At 47.0% G+C, this 16,008-nt stretch overlaps 1 protein-coding gene across 1 annotated transcript in view; it reads left to right on the top strand.

Moving 5' to 3' along the window:
- Positions 1-2,941: 2,941 nt before the first annotated feature.
- Positions 2,942-16,008, top strand: part of LOC148517638 (protein kinase C delta type-like) — a gene marked incomplete at its 5' end in the record, with an annotated part of 67,245 nt that continues 54,178 nt past the window's right edge. Inside the window, 2 exons of the mRNA XM_088478490.1 lie at positions 2,942-3,022; positions 3,149-3,257. Of these exons, the coding sequence (XP_088334616.1) occupies positions 2,942-3,022; positions 3,149-3,257 (190 nt within the window). The remainder of the gene's footprint in view (positions 3,023-3,148; positions 3,258-16,008) is intronic.

The raw sequence follows: 16,008 nt of genomic DNA on the forward strand, positions 1-16,008 counted from the left end.
CCAGTATCACAGCCTGTTCTGTAACTAACTTATAGACTACATGGCTTCTGTCACTCTGCAGTAACAGAAAGATGTAGTAAGATCCGACAGGTGGATCACGGCTATATCAACCACTTGACCACCAGGGCGCTTACTGCAGAGAAGGCAGCCCAGGACTCTAGGTGATGGTGCGGCCTGGGGGGCACCTGGCCTCCTGCCCCCGCCCCTGCTTCTGTGTAATTATCACCTGAAAAAGTAATTTTTCAGTATTTTATGGCAATTTTTTTTTTATTGAAACAAAACTCTTAAGGACCTAAATTGCAATAGCTTAGCTCATCTCTAGTAGGAATATATCAGTTGTACTAGTAATATTACATCCAGCTAAGGGCTGTATTCAATTTGAGCCGAGCCGCAATACTTTTTCGCGGCCCGGACTTTCCGCCTACTCTGCCTGTTTTGTAGGCGGAAAAGTATCGCGCGCGTGCCTGCTTTACCCCGTATTCAATTTGAAAGCACGCGAAAACGGGACCCGGCGAAACTTAAACAGGTGGAAAGTGCTGTCAGATTTGGGGAAATCAGCCTGACACCCCCCAAAAGATGCACTGACATGGGGGTTCCCTATGGTACCCCCCGATTTGGCTTGCTGAAGGTATTTGGTGTTTTTAAACGGGCTTAATAGCTGCTAAATTGTATTTTTCTATACGTGATGCAGAAGAGTATTCAGGAATATTTTTTCCAGAAAATAAGTTATCCCATCAAATTTGGGGTACTTGAAAATGGGGGTTAGCATATTTATAAGTTGCTAAAGTGAAGTTGAAAAAATCATGAAAAAACCACCTGCCGCAAGAGCATGCAATCAAAAAAACACTTGGGGCATACTTGGGGACCCCCCAGAGTCAAGTTTGCTAGTTTTCAACTTTGTCCCCCAACATTTTTATTTTTTGCCCCCAAAATGAAAGTGATTTTTTTTTTAGGTGTCCTTAAGTGTTTTTAAAAAAAATGTTGACACAGATTACCTTTGGGGGACTGTCTGAAGACTGCACGGGGGTTCCCGCAATATTGCACCCCAAAACCCCAATTCTGCACCTTTTTCCGCCTCCCATTCATAGGCGAAACTTTTCTGCCTATTACATTGCATTGACTTTCCGCCTAGGTGGAAAGTCTTTCAAATTGAATACGGGGTAAAAGCCAAACAGGCAAAAATTACGTCATCGGCGAAAAAATATCGCGGATCCGGACTTTTCGCCTCAAATTGAATACAGGCCCAAGTTAAGACCATGATATCCCTGGCTTATAAAAGGTATAGAGAGACCATGAGACTGGATACAGTATGCAAATTGTAAGACACACTGTAGGACAATGAGGAAAGTGACAGATTGTATCCCAGTAGGAATAATAGTATGTATGAGAAGTGACACGTCCATGGCTGACTACTGCACCTGTGTGTTTTGTGTTTATCTTGTCAATAACTATTTGGTACAGGCTGTCTCACATATCCAAAATGCTTGGGACCAGGGGTATTTTGGATATCGGAATATTCCGTATTTTGGAATAATTGCACACCATAATGAAATATCTTGGGAATGGGACCCAAATCTATACACAGAAAGCATTTATGATTTATATACACCGTATACACACAGCCTGCAGGTCATTTTATACAATATGTTCAATAATTTTGAGGCTCAAACAAAGTTTGTGTACATACATGAAATGTATATGTTTCATATACACCGTATACACACAGCCTAAAGGTAATTTTATACAATATTTTTAACAATGTTGTGCTTTAAACAAAGTTTGTGTACATTGATCCATCAAAAAACAAAGTTTTTACTATCTCAGTCATGCAAAAAAAAATCTGCATTTCGGAATATTTGGATATGGGAGACTCAACCTGTATTGCTATAAACTGTGAGCCCATGTGATAGGGAATACAGATTGTAAGCCAAACCTGCCGACATTGGAGTTTTCTTACCCAGGAGAAGCCTGGGGAGGAGAAGCAGGTGGGAGGAGTTGGGGATGGGTCGCATCATTAAGCCCCGCCCCCTCGCTGCAATTTGCCGTGAACGGGGCATATTTAAAGAACACATCATAAGGTCATTAGGGCACGCCCCCTACTTGCTGACCCGCCGGTCCGCAAGAAAAATCTCCTTATTCTGCCCACTTCACTATGAAGTGGGAAGAATGTGGGAGAAGTGGCTACTCTTCCAGGGGTGCGGGGGGTTACCTGAAAAATCGGGAGCCTCTTGCGACTTCCGGGAGGGTAGGCATGTATGTTGTAAGATCCACTGGGGCAGGGATTAATGTCCATGTTTTTATTAGACAAGGACTGCCAGGGACTAATGTCAGTAACTGAAATGTTCTCTGGGAAGCACGGGCTAATATGTGTGTGCACTACATAAATAACTGGTAATACAGAATATATAAATAATACATTATAATTTTTTTTTAATAAAATAGTGACAAACATAATTCAATATGCACCTTAATATAGATACATTTTAATCAGATCAATCCACATTGATAAAATGACTCCCACCCCATAATTTAGGAAACCCCTATTTAATCCAGTGATAATCTCACACATGCCTCCCTATTCATGTTACATGCATATAGGCTCGCCCAGCATACACCATGTATGTAGCACAGGGATATGGGCAGGTAACTGCCACTGATGGCACATGCCACTTTTCAAAGCTGCAGCTGGTGTCAGGGCAGTTTACTTTCAAACCACTGGTGGAAGAGCGACCGTTGGAAGCCAGGGATGAAGAAGGCCACCATGGAGAGGAGCATCAATTCCAGCAAGAAGGGGAAGAAGAGGTGCAGGAAGATATCATCAAGCTCAGAGGAGTTAAGCAACAACGAACGTGACATGAAGAGGAGCATCATTTCCATCTCCTCCTCCGAGGAAGAGGTGAAGGTCTCCATCAAGAAGGGGAAGAAGAGATGGAGGAAACTATTATCCAGCTCAGAGGAGTTGAACCATACTGGACATGACAGCAAGAGGAGGATCCTATCTGACTCCTCCTCCGAGGAAGAGGTGAAGGTCTCCATCAAGAAGGGGAAGAAGAGATGGAGGAAGCTATCGTCCAGCGCAGAGGAGAGCAAGAACGGACATTACAGCAAGAGGAGGATTATTTCTAACCCCTCCGAGGAAGAGGTGAAGGTCTCCATCAAGAGACAGAAGAGATGCAGGCACTTGTCATCTTGCCCAGAGGAGAAGCCTGGAGATAAGAAGAAGAGCAAAGAACATCACGTAGATGCAGAGAGACAGGGTAAGGGAGACTCATACATACAAACTGTTATCATACAAACACCATGAATGACATTTTGTAGGCTGTGCTATAGTAGACAAGTGCTGAGGCCTCTATATCTATACCATTATTTGAAAATACATTTACATGTATTTATTTACATCATGCTGTTTCTTGCATCAAAATCTAATTTAGTGGTATTTGTCTTAATAGTAAATCCAAGAATGCTTATATATGACAATGTTTGTACTTATTACAGTAATAGGGGGTTGCACTATATCTGGGCTGAAATATTGTACCCCATGGACTACAACCAAACTATTAAATATTGTGGAGAAATGTAACAAATCTTGGAGAGAGATAAAGGGGAGAGAGATAAAGTACCAACTAATCAACTCCTAACTTTATTTTTTCAAACACAGTCTGTAAAGTGACAGTTAGGAGCTGATTGGTTGGTACTTTATCTTTCTCCACTTTATCTCTCTCCAAGGTTTGATACATCTCCCCCAAGAGTATTGGTAATGTGTAAAGCACCATTTACACCACATGTATTACTGTGCAATTAAATGCGATGTACTCCAGGGTGCGAGTCATCATGACAACGGCTGCACTTGACGGCATCCCGAATTCGCATTAAGTGCTCACAGCCTCGTAGGGCTCCAAGCAAAATTATGTGAATCCAGGCTCAGATCAGGCCGCGAGGGGTGCGAAATGCCGTGCCATTGCTGGTGTTTTAACGCCATGGCAAGAGCAACATGCACCCTTCGCAGTCTTTTGGATTGACCCCTTAGTGTGTGGGTGATGTAATTGGATGTGTAGAGGCTAATGGGGAGCTACCAATGACAAGGCGGCTTCAGTCACTTGCAGTGTGGGTACTGGTAGTAATTGGATGTACTGATTAATGTGAATTAGAAGTAAAGATTATGGGCTAAGTGTAATAGCCTGTGGGTTGCAGGCAGCTGCAAGATTTTGGTGACTTACCCGCTAGAGTTAAAGCAGCAATAATTAGACATTATTCCCGCTTTAAATCTAAAAGCTAAATTGATATCTGTAAATAAAGCTTAATATTAACATTAGTGTCCAGTCATTTAGTAGTCATTATATCTATTGTAATTGTGATGATCACTATCTGTGAGTATGAAACCCATACACATATTTACATACATATTTGTAAAATACAGGATATAGAGACGCCACCTTAATCCTTATTGTGTTCACCTATAAAGCAGACGTCTGATGCAAGATTAAACAAACAAATAAAAATACTTTTTTAACTTCATTTTGCTATCCCCAGAACATGTGGCCCATTACATCTGGGAAATTAGAAGAATTACACTGTACTTTAGGGTCAAAAATGATTTGTGCAGCTCCGTTCCAATTTCCTGCCATACCAATCATGTCTCTTACATTATTTGTCAATAATCAATACCATGATTTACTAATGATCTCAGACTCCACCCAACCATATGATAAATCCTCTGACCACATAACGTACTCTGCCAGTAATTATCTGTTACACCTTCTCCCCATCTGAAGATGGAATTACTCAACTGGACCAAGCAGAGCTGGATTGAGGCTTTGAGGGGCCCGGAACTTAAGGCTGGGGGTCACTAAAGACCAATATTTGAGATACAAAGTTTTGGTCATTGGGCTTGTTTCAGAATTGTACGTCTGGAGGCTGAAAACTCTCACTGCCGGCATCCCAGCTCAGAGTGGTGCATCCAAAGACACAGCATCAAATCACCATCTAACAGCCACGGGCCATCTTATACCCCTTTCACTTTGGAATCTCAGACTGGCAGCATGACCCGGCTTATTGCAGGGTCAATTATGTCACTGGCGTCATGTGAGATCATCTCCAAGCGCCAGCTCTTCCTATGCTGCTAACGGGTCCCAAGTCACATCGACCCAGGTTATCCGTTCACACTGCACTGCGAGCCGGGATGAACCCGTGTTCAATCCTGCTCGTTACCCAGGTTGACATGCCGGGTCACTTGACCCAGGTTATTTCAACTGGGTCCTTCCACACTGCACAATAACCCGGGTTATTGCTTGCAGTGTGAAAGGGGTATAAGTAGCCTAAGTTTACTAACAATGGCCTATGGAACGCCTCTGCTGGGGCCAGGAAATCCGCATCAGAAGATGGAGATCCTGGCCTTGTTATGCCTACAAAATGGGGGCAACATGTCCCCATTTTGTAAATCAATCACTGTCACCACCCCCACCCCCAAATGGCCACAGCATGTCAATCATGCTGCAGCTTAGGGGATACTGCAAGCGATCTCATGGACACTTATCAGAAAATGAGCCGTACAGATCCTCTGCATGCGCCGATCACCCATCATCGAAGCTGTAAGCAAATGATCAGGTTTGTGTACAACTCTGAATCAGGCTCATAGTGTGTGAGCCTTCTGCATGCAATTAAATAGGGAAATGGCCATACATCACACACCCATTTTTCTTCACACTGGGGGCGTACACATTGCTTCCACAGCTGCTGGGCTGCCCCCTATGCTCATGTGCACAGCAGGTCCCAGCAACATTGTGATGGTTGGGAGGACATGTATACATATATAGTCATACACATATACACATACAGATATACTGTCACACCCATCATATACACATACATACAGTCACACACATATACACTTACAGATATACTGTCACACACATCAAATACACATCAGACTTGCCTACCCTCCCGCATTCCGCTGGGGGCCTCCCTCTATAAGCTGGGAGCTCCCGCTACCCCGGAAAGTATAGAGAATCCCCCGGTATTTCCCACTGACCTGTCAAAGCACCGCACTACGCATGCGCGAGTCGGATATGAAAGGGGAGGGGCCTGGCTTGAGGACATCATGACACGCAACGTCATTTACAGTAATGTAATATGATAGGCCGGCTACCACGGAGTTGTGAGTAACGTTGGCCGCCTAGGTGTCACTGCCTCCCGAGTCTGTCTGATCTCTGACTGCAGGGAGCGGGACTGGCGGCGGCTGCAGCGTCCTCTCCTCCTCCCCGGCTGCTGTCCCAAGTCTGCTCACGTCGTTAGTAAAAAAAATATAAGTAGAGGGTGAGCTGTGCAGGAAGGCATCTTCCCCCGGGCCGGCCCGGCCGGTACACTGTAAAGGATTTGGATCCGCGGCCGCGATGGCAGAAGCCAAGTAACATTGTCTGCAGCCTCATTGGTGGATGGAGCTGGCCATCCACCAATCACAGTGATAGGAGTATCTGAACACTGATTGGTGGATGGCTGGAGTATCTGAACGCTGATTGGTGGATGGCTGGTGGAAGGCTGCAAACGGCCATGCAGACTTTGAAAGAGAGCCGGAGATAGGAGGGACAACAGCAGCAGGAGACTGGTGAGTATTGGACTTCCCCCATTGATTTGAGGTCTTATTTTTAAAATGCATTTTCTTTTATCAGATTTAAGGCAGTTAGTAAATGATTTTTATTGAAGGTGAAGGGGGAGGGGGGCAGGGAAGGGAAGAACAGTTTTGGGCTTGCTATTAAGGGAGGAGGGGGGGTTGCCAGGTATGAGGGGGGTTACTTCTGGAACATGCTATTAAGGGAGAAGGGGGGGGGGTTGTCAGGTATGGGGTTTGTCACTTCTGGAACATGCTATTAATTGAGGGAGAATGGGGGGTTGTCAGGTATGAGGGGGGGTCACTTCTGGAACATTCTGTTAATTGAGGGAGAAGGGGGGGTTGTCAGGTATGAGGGGGGTTGTCACTTCTGGAACATGCTATTAATTGAGGGAGAAGGGGGGGTTGTCAGGTATGAGGGGGGGTCACTTCTGGAACATTCTGTTAATTGAGGGAGAAGGGGGGTTGTCACTTCTGGAACATGCTGTTAATTGAGGGAGAAGAGGGGGGTTGTCATGTATGAAGAAGGGGGCCACTTCTAAAATATGTTATTAATTAAGGGGGATAGGTTGTTAGGTCTGGGGGGCAGTTCTGGGATGTGATTTTAATTGAGGGAGTTGTCATGTTTGAGACTGATTATAGAGTACATTGAGAAAGGCCGGGAAGATAATCAGGACTGGGGTATGTTTCCAATTGAGGGAGGGGGTTTGTCAAGTGTGGGGTACCATATGATCATAATTGAGAGAGGCTGATGTGGGGTCTGATTTTAAACTATGGCGGAAGGGTGTATCAGATCTGTGAAATAATTTTTAATGAGGAGGGGAGGGGGCGTTTCTCAGACTTGAGATTACCACTTGCAGTGATTTAGGGTGGCTTCCATTTTCTAGAACCCCTTTTTCATATCTATTCTGCTGACTTTGGTTATGTATACAGTACACCCGAGTTCCTGGTAGTATAGACTGCAGGACAAATGGCAGTCCAACCACTATCTAAAATCTCCCTGAAATTAGTTTTCAAAAGTAGGCAAGTATGATACACATACATACAGTCACACACATATACACTTACAGATATACTGTCACACACATCATATACACATAAATACAGTCACACACATATACACATACAGATATACTGTCACACACATCATATACACATACATACAGTCACTCACAAATACACTTACAGATATACTGTCACACACATCATATACACATACATACAGTCACTCACATATACACTTACAGATATACTGTCACACACATATACACATACATACAGTCACTCACATATACACATACAGATATACTGTCACACACATCATATACACATACATACAGTCACTCACATATACACTTACAGATATACTGTCACACACATCATATACACATACATACAGTCACACACATATACACTTACAGATATACTTTCACACACATCATATACACATACATATAGTCACACACATATACACATACAGATATACAGTCACACACATCATATACACATACATACAGTCACACACATATACACATACATAGTCACTCACATATACACATACAGATATACTGTCACACACATCATATACACATACATACAGTCACACATATATACACTTACAGATATACTGTCACACACATCATATACACATACATACAGTCACACACATATACACATACAGATATACTGTCACACACATCATATACACATACATACAGTCACTCACATATACACTTACAGATATACTGTCACACACATCATATACACATACATACAGTCACTCACATATACACTTACAGATATACTGTCACACACATATACACATACATACAGTCACTCACATATACACATACAGATATACTGTCACACACATCATATACACATACATACAGTCACACACATATACACATACAGATATACTGTCACACACATCATATACACATACATACAGTCACACACATATACATATATACTGTCACACACCTACATATGTAGTTACACGTACAGGGGTAGATTTACTAAGCCTTGGAGAGAGATAAAGTGGAGAGAGATAAAATACCAACCAATCAGCTCCTGTCATTTTACAGGCAATGTTTGAAAAATGACAGTTAAGAGCTGATTGGTTGGCACTTTGGGCCTGATTCACTATGGATCGCTATAGCTGCACGCAGATCTGCTGCGAAAATATGCTAATGTTTGCAATCGCAAAGCCAACATAGAGGCACCTACTACCGCTATCTCACCTTTGTAATACCTTGCAGACCTGCGTATACATCGGTACCATCAAGTAACATTGGACCCTCATGCAGAATTACAGCTACTCGGTCCTTACTCAGAAATTTTAGATGTCATCACACGTACTCAAGCTGCGTATGCCGTCTGGAGTGGCTTATTTATGCACGCCTTGGAAATGGCATTCAAATAGACAGACAGGTCTGTGGTTCTCCAACCACTCCCCCGTCAGCACCCCCAAACGCTGATGTCCTGTCCCTCTGTCTGCGATGGCTTTATATCTGTATAAGTGATCACAGTACGATCGTAATGCTAATTCATGCACGTGCACTGCAGTGCATACAAGTGACTCAAGTCCTTTATCTCTCTCCAAAGCTAAGTACTACATCTGCCCCTTATACACATACATACATACTGTCACACACACATACATACACACTGTCACACATACATACATGTAGCCAGAAACTTATACACACATATATATATCATACTGGTACACAAAGTCATATACATACATTCATTCATTTACACACATACAGATAATCACACACTTAGGGCGGGATGTACTAAGCATTGCATTAGCAATGCGGTACATCCCGCCTGTCTTCGTGTACACACTGCAGTTCATTACCGTGGTATGTACCTAGAATATCGCAAAGGACAGCTACCCCGATAAGAGCTGTCCTTTGCTATGCTGCCCGGCAGAGGGATTTCCGAGTTTAATACCCAGAAGTGCCTCAGGCGTCCTTCTACGCATGCCCAGACGGCCGTGGGGGCTCATGGGAGAGATCCGATCAGATCCCTCCCAACTAGGAGTGTCCTGAAAAGAAGCCCATAGGCTTCCATTGGGTAATGCCACCTAAAGGTGGCGTTACCCATCGGGTTGATGCTTGCCGGTGCTTTGTACATATGGAGAATGCGGTAAAAACCCTGAAAACTGCATTTTCTGGGGTTTTACAGCATTATCCTATTTAGTAAATCTTGGCCTTATTCATATATACATATAGATAGTGTTCCTCCTCCTCCCTCTTACCTTACATCATCACTTGGCACACTGGACCTCATTCAGAGCCGCTCGCAAAATGTGAGCACTCGCTCTGAATGAGGGCGGCCGCGTCTATGTTCAAAGCCGGCCTCCTGGCCGTTCGCTATTCTGTGGGTGACCACCCATAGCTTTAGCGAGCGGCCAGGTTGATGGTCGCGATGGTCAAGACCATCGTGACCATCGGGGCTTGTGACGAGACCGTTGTGGTAGGGTCTCGTCTGCTGCAAGCCCCAGTGAGCTTTCGGCTCTAATAGAGCCGGAAGTTCACCACTGACATCATGAGTGATGTCAGTGGGGCCGCCCCCAAACGGCAGGCGTTCCGTCAGGAATGCCTCCATTTGGCCAGCCACCCCCCACCCTGCCTACAAAACAGTGCGAGCTGTCGATCACCATCGACAGCCGCCACTTTTGTAGTGAGCCCTGGAGCGAGAGAATCGACCCGCTTGAAAGCTAATAGGTGCTTGCGAGCGGGTCTGAATGAGACCCACTGTCTGTATCTGCTCCTGCTGCCTCTCCTCCCCTCCCCTCCTCTCCCCCATGCTGCTTCTACCACTGACTGTCTGTATAGTGCCATGTAGCCCCGTCCCCCTGCTCAGTCCCCCCCTCCCCTCCTCTCCCCCATGCTGCTGCTAGCACTGACTGGTTGTATAGTGCCATGAAGCCCCGTCCCCCTGCTCAGTCCCCCCCTCCCCTCCTTTCCCCCATGCTGCTGCTAGCACTGACTGGCTGTATAGTGCCATGCAGCCCCATCCCCTGCTCAGACCCCCCCCTCCCCTCATCTCCCCCATGCTGCTGCTAGCACTGACTGGCTGTATAGTGCCATGTAACCCCGTCCCCCTACTCAGGCCCCCCCCTCCCCTCCTCTCCCCCATGCTGCTGCTAGCACTGACTGGTTGTATAGTGCAACGTAGCCCCGTCCCCCTGCTCAGTCCCCCCCTCCCCTCCTTTCCCCCATGCTGCTGCTAGCACTGACTGGCTGTATAGTGCCATGCAGCCCCATCCCCTGCTCAGACCCCCCCCTCCCCTCATCTCCCCCATGCTGCTGCTAGCACTGACTGGCTGTATAGTGCCATGTAACCCCGTCCCCCTACTCAGGCCCCCCCCTCCCCTCCTCTCCCCCATGCTGCTGCTAGCACTGACTGGTTGTATAGTGCAACGTAGCCCCGTCCCCCTGCTCAGTCCCCCCCTCCCCTCATCTCCCCCATGCTGCTGCTAGCATGGACTGGCTGTATAGTGCCATGTAGCCCCGTCCCCCTGCTCAGTCCCCCCCCTCCCCTCATCTCCCCCATTCTGCTGCTAGCACTGACTGGCTGTATAGTGCCATGTAACCCCGTCCCCCTGCTCAGTCTCCACCCTCCTCATTTTCAACTTCTAGTTGTGGTGCTCTTTTGCACTGAAGCTGTAATCAAAGTTGGGGGGCGCCCTGAGACAGGAGGGCAGAGGGAAACTTTAAACTGGATCTGGGGCCAAGATACGATTTGTGGAGCTTGTTAGCTATATCTCCTTCCAGAGCTTCACACTTGTGTATATGACAACTTCATCAATGCTCGGCAGAAACTGACTCGATTAAGGGAGGGGCGACAGGGGTGGTCGTCCAGGGGCCCCCACACAAAGCGACACCTGTTCCCGGGTTGAGGGTCTCATTCAGACCCACTCACAAGCGGAGCGCTCGCAAGCGGGTCGATGTTGAGGCCCTGCGCACGTGCAGCGTCCGCACTGCGAGTGTGCAAGCCCCGGAGCGAGAGAGAAATTCTCTCACTCTGGGGCTCACTACAAAAGGGGCGGCTGTCAATGGTGATCGACAACTCTTTAATGAGCCGCCCTCCTGGCCGCTCGCTAAGCTGTGGGTGACCACCCACAGCTTTAGCGAGCAGCCAGGTTGATGATCATGAGTGATGTCAGTGGTGCCGCCCCCAGATGGCAGGCGTTCCTTCGGGAACGCCTCTGTTTGGCCAGCCAGCCACCCCCCACCCTGCCTACAAAACGGTGCAAGTTGTCGATCACCATTGACAGCCGCCCCTTTTGTAGTGAGCCCCAGAGTAAGAGAATTTCTCTCTCGCTCCGGGGCTTGCACACTCGCAGTGCGGACGCTGCACGTGCGCAGGGCCTCAACATCGACCCGCTTGCGAGCGCTCCGCTTGTGAGTGGGTCTGAATGAGACCCTCAACCCGGGAACAGGTGTCGCTTTGTGTGGGGGCCCCTGGACGACCACCCCTGTCGCCCCTCCCTTAATCGAGTCAGTTTCTGCCGAGCATTGATGAAGTTGTCATATACACAAGTGTGAAGCTCTGGAAGGAGATATAGCTAACAAGCTCCACAAATCGTATCTTGGCCCCAGATCCAGTTTAAAGTTTCCCTCTGCCCTCCTGTCTCAGGGCGCCCCCCAACTTTGATTACAGCTTCAGTGCAAAAGAGCACCACAACTAGAAGAGGGTGGAGACTGAGCAGGGGGACGGGGTTACATGGCACTATACAGCCAGTCAGTGCTAGCAGCAGAATGGGGGAGATGAGGGGAGGGGGGGGACTGAGCAGGGGGACGGGGCTACATGGCACTATACAGCCAGTCCATGCTAGCAGCAGCATGGGGGAGATGAGGGGAGGGGGGGGACTGAGCAGGGGGACGGGGCTACGTTGCACTATACAACCAGTCAGTGCTAGCAGCAGCATGGGGGAGAGGAGGGGAGGGGGGGCCTGAGTAGGGGGACGGGGTTACATGGCACTATACAGCCAGTCAGTGCTAGCAGCAGCATGGGGGAGATGAGGGGAGGGGGGGGTCTGAGCAGGGGATGGGGCTGCATGGCACTATACAGCCAGTCAGTGCTAGCAGCAGCATGGGGGAAAGGAGGGGAGGGGGGGACTGAGCAGGGGGACGGGGCTTCATGGCACTATACAACCAGTCAGTGCTAGCAGCAGCATGGGGGAGAGGAGGGGAGGGGGGGGCCTGAGTAGGGGGACGGGGTTACATGGCACTATACAGCCAGTCAGTGCTAGCAGCAGCATGGGGGAGATGAGGGGAGGGGGGGGACTGAGCAGGGGGACGGGGTTACATGGCACTATACAGCCAGTCAGTGCTAGCAGCAGCATGGGGGAGATGAGGGGAGGGGGGGGTCTGAGCAGGGGATGGGGCTGCATGGCACTATACAGCCAGTCAGTGCTAGCAGCAGCATGGGGGAAAGGAGGGGAGGGGGGGACTGAGCAGGGGGACGGGGCTTCATGGCACTATACAACCAGTCAGTGCTAGCAGCAGCATGGGGGAGAGGAGGGGAGGGGGGGACTGAGCAGGGGGACGGGGCTACATGGCACTATACAGACAGTCAGTGGTAGAAGCAGCATGGGGGAGAGGAGGGGAGGGGAGGAGAGGCAGCAGGAGCAGATACAGACAGTGGGTCTCATTCAGACCCGCTCGCAAGCACCTATTAGCTTTCAAGCGGGTCGATTCTCTCGCTCCAGGGCTCACTACAAAAGTGGCGGCTGTCGATGGTGATCGACAGCTCGCACTGTTTTGTAGGCAGGGTGGGGGGTGGCTGGCTGGCCAAACAGAGGCGTTCCCGAAGGAACGCCTGCCATCTGGGGGCGGCACCACTGACATCACTCATGATCATCAACCTGGCCGCTCGCTAAAGCTGTGGGTGGTCACCCACAGCTTAGCGAGCAGCCAGGAGGGCGGCTCATTAAAGAGAAACCACCGCCCTCATTCAGAGAGAGCGCTCGCATTTTGCGGATGCAGGGGGGTTTCTGCGTACATAGAAACCCTCCCTGACACACAACATTGGGGGGCGGAGCCAATATGACAAGCCCCGCCCCATATACCCGCAAATCACTGCATTACATTGAGGGGGCGGGGCCTAATGGATCGAGGTGCTCGGTCCTTGTTGCAACCAGGACTGGTCCTGTAGTAGCTGCTGCATTAAGTGAAGGTATGTTTGTGTAATGTTTCGGTTTGTGTGTATGTATGTATGTATGTATGTATGTGATTCTATTCTATATGGATATATGTCATGGTGTATACAGTATGTTATGTGTATACTGTGTATGTGTTAGTGTGTATATGTATATATGTTCTAGTGTCCATGTGTTAATATGTATATATGTATTAGCGTGTGTATACTGTTTATGTGTGAGTGTATGATTTATATATATATATATATATATATATATATATATAGTATCCAAAGTGTAGCGGCACTCACGGGACTTGTTTAGATCAAGAAATTATAAACTGCTGATAGCAGGCTTGAGTTCCAACGTTTCAGATATTTAATCTTTTTTCAAGGATATAGCACCGTGCTATATCCTTGAAAAAAGATTAAATATCTGAAACGTTGGAATTCAAGCCTGCTATCAGCAGTTTATAATTTCTTGATCTAAACAAGTCCCGTGAGTGCGGCTACACTTTGGATACTATTTGGACACAGATTTGGACTCGTGTGCGTAGAGGGCACCTGGGCAAGTACAAATTTTTATTATGAGTGCCGGATTCAAATGGGTTCTATATATATATATATATATATATATATATATATATAAATTTATTTTCAGGGCCCCCCCCTCAAAAAAAATCCTACGTTTGTCCCTGTCTTCATGTGGCGGGGGTAGGCTCTGGGTGGGTCTTTCAGGGAGGGGGGTGGGCTCTGTGTGGTTTGGAGGGGCCCCCACAATTTAGTTGCCCTGGGGCCCCCACAAGCCTTAATTCGGCCCAGATAGTAGCAGTGCTGTCATGTGACCACACATTATAGGCAAATGTAATGCAAACACAAATGTTGCAGACAGTCCTGTTTGTCACAAAAGGAAATATTTAGTTCACATACTTTAGATTTCTGATGCTATTGGATTAACATAGTTGATGAGATTAGAAAAATGTGTGTGTATATACTGTTATTATGAGCAGAATTATATACTATAGGGGCAATTTAATTGTTTTGTGGGCGGCGATAATTAGTGGGCGCCAAGTGTTGCAATTTAATGGTTTTGGGTACCCATTAATTAGACTAGCTGAGGGCTGCATAGGCATGAGGCTATATAAGAGTCCTCAGTTTTTGTGATTGGTCAGTAATAGGGAATTTGTTTGCTAGGCAGTTTTCTCCTTTTTGAGGCCCTTTTTTCATTAGTTGACAGTTAGCCAATTAGAGTTTCAAGGGGCTTGCATAATGAGTTTTTCTATTTAAGGCTAAATTTGAATAGGTTCAGCCTCTTTTTCAGTTGGAAGCCCCTCGCTCCCTACCCAAAACCGTGTGTTTGTCCTTTACTAAACAATTTTAAAGCAGTAGGCGGGAAGGCGATACTAACCAGCGGGCACATGTGGCATAAGTGGTTGCTGTGGGGCACTTGCCCCTTTGAAGGACAGGGAGTGTGTCCTACCTATGCGGGGTGGACAATTGGGCGCTTTCTTTGCGGAAGTGTCTGGACTGTGCCATAGTAAGGGGTGGTGAGACTTTCACAGCGCAGGTTATGCATATTGAAAGGGGGGCATCTTAGTCATCCCCAGTTTTTGGTGAGAAGTATTTGGCTAGAGCTGGGTTGTGGTAGCGCCTTCTTTTGCCACCCTTTATTAAAATAAATTCATGCAATTAATAAATACATTAATTTGATTCGAACCAAGCACTTGTTGTCAGTGTCATTATTTTAGAGTTAAGATTAGCATAAAATGGTTTTAATGTTTTTCACAATAAATGAATGGACGCCTTATTGCGGTCATCAGGCCTTATTAGACCAGGTTTAGACATGTAAAACGGATAAACCCATCTACAGTCCTGGTTAGGGCGCCCAAACTGCTGTTTGGACACTCTAACTACCGGTTTATTGCACATTTTTGCTCGCATCATCCAGAGGGTGCAAGCAGAAATGCTGGCGGCTATAATGCCCACGTGGAGCAACAATTGAATTGCTCCATCTGGTCCCAAAACATATAGCTGACCAAAAACCCCTAATGGCCGGATTCAATTAGAGGCGGAAAGCCATGATCGGCGAAAAGCGTCCTGGAATTGAATAGGGCGATACTTCGTAAAGTGGCGAAAACCGCACATCGGTGAAAACTTTTTGGCAATCTCGGCTTTTCAACGCTAATTGAATATGGGCCTTAGATTGACTGCAATTGGCACACAGTAGGAAGTAGGATATATGAATG

Source organism: Taudactylus pleione, unplaced genomic scaffold (genome assembly GCF_031769625.1).
Source record: "Taudactylus pleione unplaced genomic scaffold, aTauple2 ptg000214l, whole genome shotgun sequence".
Taxonomy (NCBI): Eukaryota; Metazoa; Chordata; class Amphibia; order Anura; family Myobatrachidae; genus Taudactylus; species Taudactylus pleione.